Source organism: Olea europaea, chromosome 4 (assembly GCF_002742605.1).
Source record: "Olea europaea var. sylvestris chromosome 4, O_europaea_v1, whole genome shotgun sequence".
Lineage (NCBI taxonomy): Eukaryota > Viridiplantae > Streptophyta > Magnoliopsida > Lamiales > Oleaceae > Olea > Olea europaea.
Genome location: NC_036240.1, coordinates 15,509,458 through 15,512,996, shown reverse-complemented (window position 1 = coordinate 15,512,996; position 3,539 = coordinate 15,509,458). Strand labels below are relative to the sequence as shown.

Genomic DNA, 3,539 nt, shown 5'->3' with positions numbered 1-3,539 from the left:
TTCCTTTTTTTTCCTTGCCCCCCCCCCCCCCCCGCCGCTCCGCGGCCATATTGGCCTAAGTTCTCTCTCTCTACACACACACACACACACACTTTTTTTATTTTCTTTGGATGCATTTGTATCTAATTTGAATTTTTATGGTTTTGCCTTTTATATTGTAGCAGTCTGTGTTTTTATGAGGGTTTCTTTGTCTCCTTTTTTGAGGATATATGTTAGAAGCTTATGTTATGTTTGAACCTTGCTACATATACATAAAGCTTTACATAATGGGTTATATAATGCTACATGTTGCTCTATCATTTGTCAGTTTAAAACACAGTTAACATTTTCATCCAATCTTTTCCCTTCACGTCATTTTATGTAATCTTTATATACCATTTTTATGTACAAGTAGAATAATTTGTTTTGTTTTGCTTGAGTTCTGGTTTATAATGTGATATCCTTGTACTATTTATTTATGGTTCATCACTGTTTGTGGTCTAACAATAGATCTTTATTTGCAGTCTCGCAATGATAGCAAGGAAAAGGCCTATGTACTATTCCTCCGTCCTCCCCGCACTACTCGATCTTAATGTGAACTTTGAGACAGTGAAGGCTCGACACACTATCAGTATTCAGTATTCTATAAGAACTGCATTTTTAGGATTTATGAGGTGTACTCATCCTATCATTGTGGAGGTAATGCTTTATATAAAATATTGTTGATGTATAGTAAGACCACATAAGCTTGATCTAGAAATGTCAAAGTCTTAGGTTTCCGTCAAAATCTTTCCAATGACGTCTATTTAAAAGCAAATTGTTCTTTTGTAACAATCCGTCTTCTATGCCCAAGCCATTATATTATAAGCACTGTCCATTTTTGGTTAGCATTTGTCTACTTACCCTCTCACAGATTTCTATTGCGTCCTCAGGATTTGAGCCTATGATCTTAAGTGAGAGACTGAGCTTATCTTACCCTTCACGGAATTCTATGTTGTCCCCGAAATTTGAACACATGAGCTTTCCCTTAAGACTAGATAGAAATCCGTGAGGGGTAGGATGGATTCAGTCTTTCCCAGAGTGGATGGTATATAAGTTAACAACTTGGGCATGGAGGTCGGGTCGCTACAAAAAATGAGCGTTTTTTTTAACGACTTGGTCTCTATACCCAAGTCGTCATATCATATGTACTGTCCATTTACTCCCTCATGGATTTCTATTGCGTACCCTAAGATTTGAACCCAAGATCTCTATCTAATGAGAGATTTAAATTGAATCCTAGTACACACTTACCCATTCGCTGATTTTTACTGCGTCCCTCAAGATTTGAATCCAAGACATTTGCCTAAAGAGGGATTTAAGTTGAATTCTGGTACAAATTGGACAAACTCTAATACTTGTACAATTAGTGCCGGGATTCAATTTACGTCCCTCTTTAGGCAGAGGTCTTGGATACGAATCCTGGGGGCGTGATAGAAATCCGTGAGGGAGTAGATGATCACACACAACGGACTATATGTATGACATAACGGCTTGCGCATAGAGGCTAAGTCGTTACATCTTTTTCTACTTTCATGTTGGTGGAAGCTCTAATTGAACTTGTGGTCTTTCTTTCTCATAGGGAATGCTTCACATGTGGTCTTAAGATATAACTTTAGTTTTCGTAAATATATTATGCAGTTTACTTGAGCCATTATGTTAGAAATTACCAGTTCATTGATCGACTTTCAATTTGCTCGTACCATCATAGTTAGATGCCAAATTACAAGGAATATAACACTGACTTTCATTCTTTGTAACATTTGAACTTTCTTTTTTTCTGGTAATATGTTAATGTATGCATGCATATATGTTGGTAGCGACATTGTGTCAGATCTAAAAACATAAAAACAAAAATGTCAATCTCTAATGTTTGATGTATCCTTTAAACCCCTTTGTTCTTTTCCCCCAGTCGAGAGAGAGATTGCTTAAGGCATTGCGAGCCATGAATGCAGGAGATGCTGCTGATCAAGTCATTAGACAAGTGGATAAAATTATGAGAAGTAATGAGCGTGCTTCGCGGGATTCGCGGTTGAGCAAGGTATTTCTCTTGGAAGAAGTCATTGTTTCAAGTATTGCTAGTTCTTTGGAGTCATTCTGATGTAGTCCGGTGGATTGTTGCATCCTGATATCTATTTACAAATGCCTTAGTAACTTAAGTCTTTCTTTTTCAGGATGACCAGCAATCAGATCAGCTGCCAATTTTAGGAGATCTTATGAAGAAAAGGTCGGCTCCAATGGAGAATGAAGATTCAAATACTGCTAATGATGCAACTTGTAAAAGATTACATTATGGTGGCCCTCATGGTGTCACAGATTCAAGATTTGACGTGAATGATGCTGGGCAGGATCACATCAATGGGATATCTCCTAAGCTTCCTTTGTTGGATCGGGATCTGACTCCTGTTGAACAAATGATAGCCATGATTGGTGCTTTAATTGCAGAAGGAGAAAGGGGTGTTGAATCTCTTGAAATTCTTATATCCAACATTCACCCAGATTTACTTGCAGATATAGTCATAACTAATATGAAGCATTTGCCGAAGAATCTGCCTCCCCTGGCATCACTGGGTAACCTGCCATTAAATCGTCAATGTGATTCTTCAAGTCCATCCCGGGGAGTGGCATCAAATGGTTCCATTTCTATGCAGACTTTGGAACTTGCAGCTCAAATACCTGTATCTTCATCAAGCATGACAAGCATTCCATCTTCTGACATGCTATGTTCCAGTAATCTTCCTTCTGATTCCAAGCGTGACCCACGAAGGGTAATCCTTGTCCAATTGTGTAACAGTTTTTTTCTTCGTTTTTAATTTAGTTGGTTCTTTTTGCTCTTGAGTTCATTTCCTTAATATTTTGTGTGGTTAATGTTTAAATAAATGGTCCAGGATCCTCGTCGACTTGATCCTAGGCGTGTGGTGGCACCTGTTGAAGTTCCACCACCATCTGTTGTGGAAGATAACACAAGTGCTATCCAGGGTCATGCTTTACAATCTGATTTTGATGATTCTAGTTCTTTCAGTCAAACCCCTGTGCTGCCACCACCTCTGCCTAGTTCTGAAAGCGTTTCAGTGTCTCCTGTTCCGAAAACTGCAACTGATTTGAATTTGTTAGAATGTTCGGTAAAATTAGAAGCTGGCCAATCGACTCCCAAAGTGGAACTTCAGGATATGGAAGACACAGAGATTATAACAGATAGTAAAGGAAATGCTGCTTCGGATATTCCCCTGTCCACTCTCAGCAAAGTTGAGGACACTGTAGCACAAACATCATTGGATGTCACAATGCTTGATGAGGCTTATTCGCCATCGTCACAAGAAATGGATGATGATCTGTCACCACCTATTTCAAATTTGGAGGTCTCTGAAGTTGTGTCTGAGCAGTTGGCCGTGCTTCCTCCTTATGTGGAGCTGACCGTAGATCATCAAAGAACTGTGGTCAAACTGGCTCTTGAACGAATATTTGACTCATACCAGAATATACAAGGAATGGATTTCAAGCAGACACAATTGGCATTGCTT

General features: G+C 38.9%; 1 protein-coding gene across 1 annotated transcript in view; it reads left to right on the top strand.

Annotated features, from left to right (window-relative positions):
- LOC111393086 overlaps positions 1–3,539 on the top strand; it is a 21,402-nt gene that overhangs the window by 16,997 nt on the left and 866 nt on the right. Inside the window, exons 6-9 of the mRNA XM_023018487.1 lie at positions 504–678; positions 1,931–2,059; positions 2,193–2,786; positions 2,907–3,535. Of these exons, the coding sequence (XP_022874255.1) occupies positions 504–678; positions 1,931–2,059; positions 2,193–2,786; positions 2,907–3,535 (1,527 nt within the window). The remainder of the gene's footprint in view (positions 1–503; positions 679–1,930; positions 2,060–2,192; positions 2,787–2,906; positions 3,536–3,539) is intronic.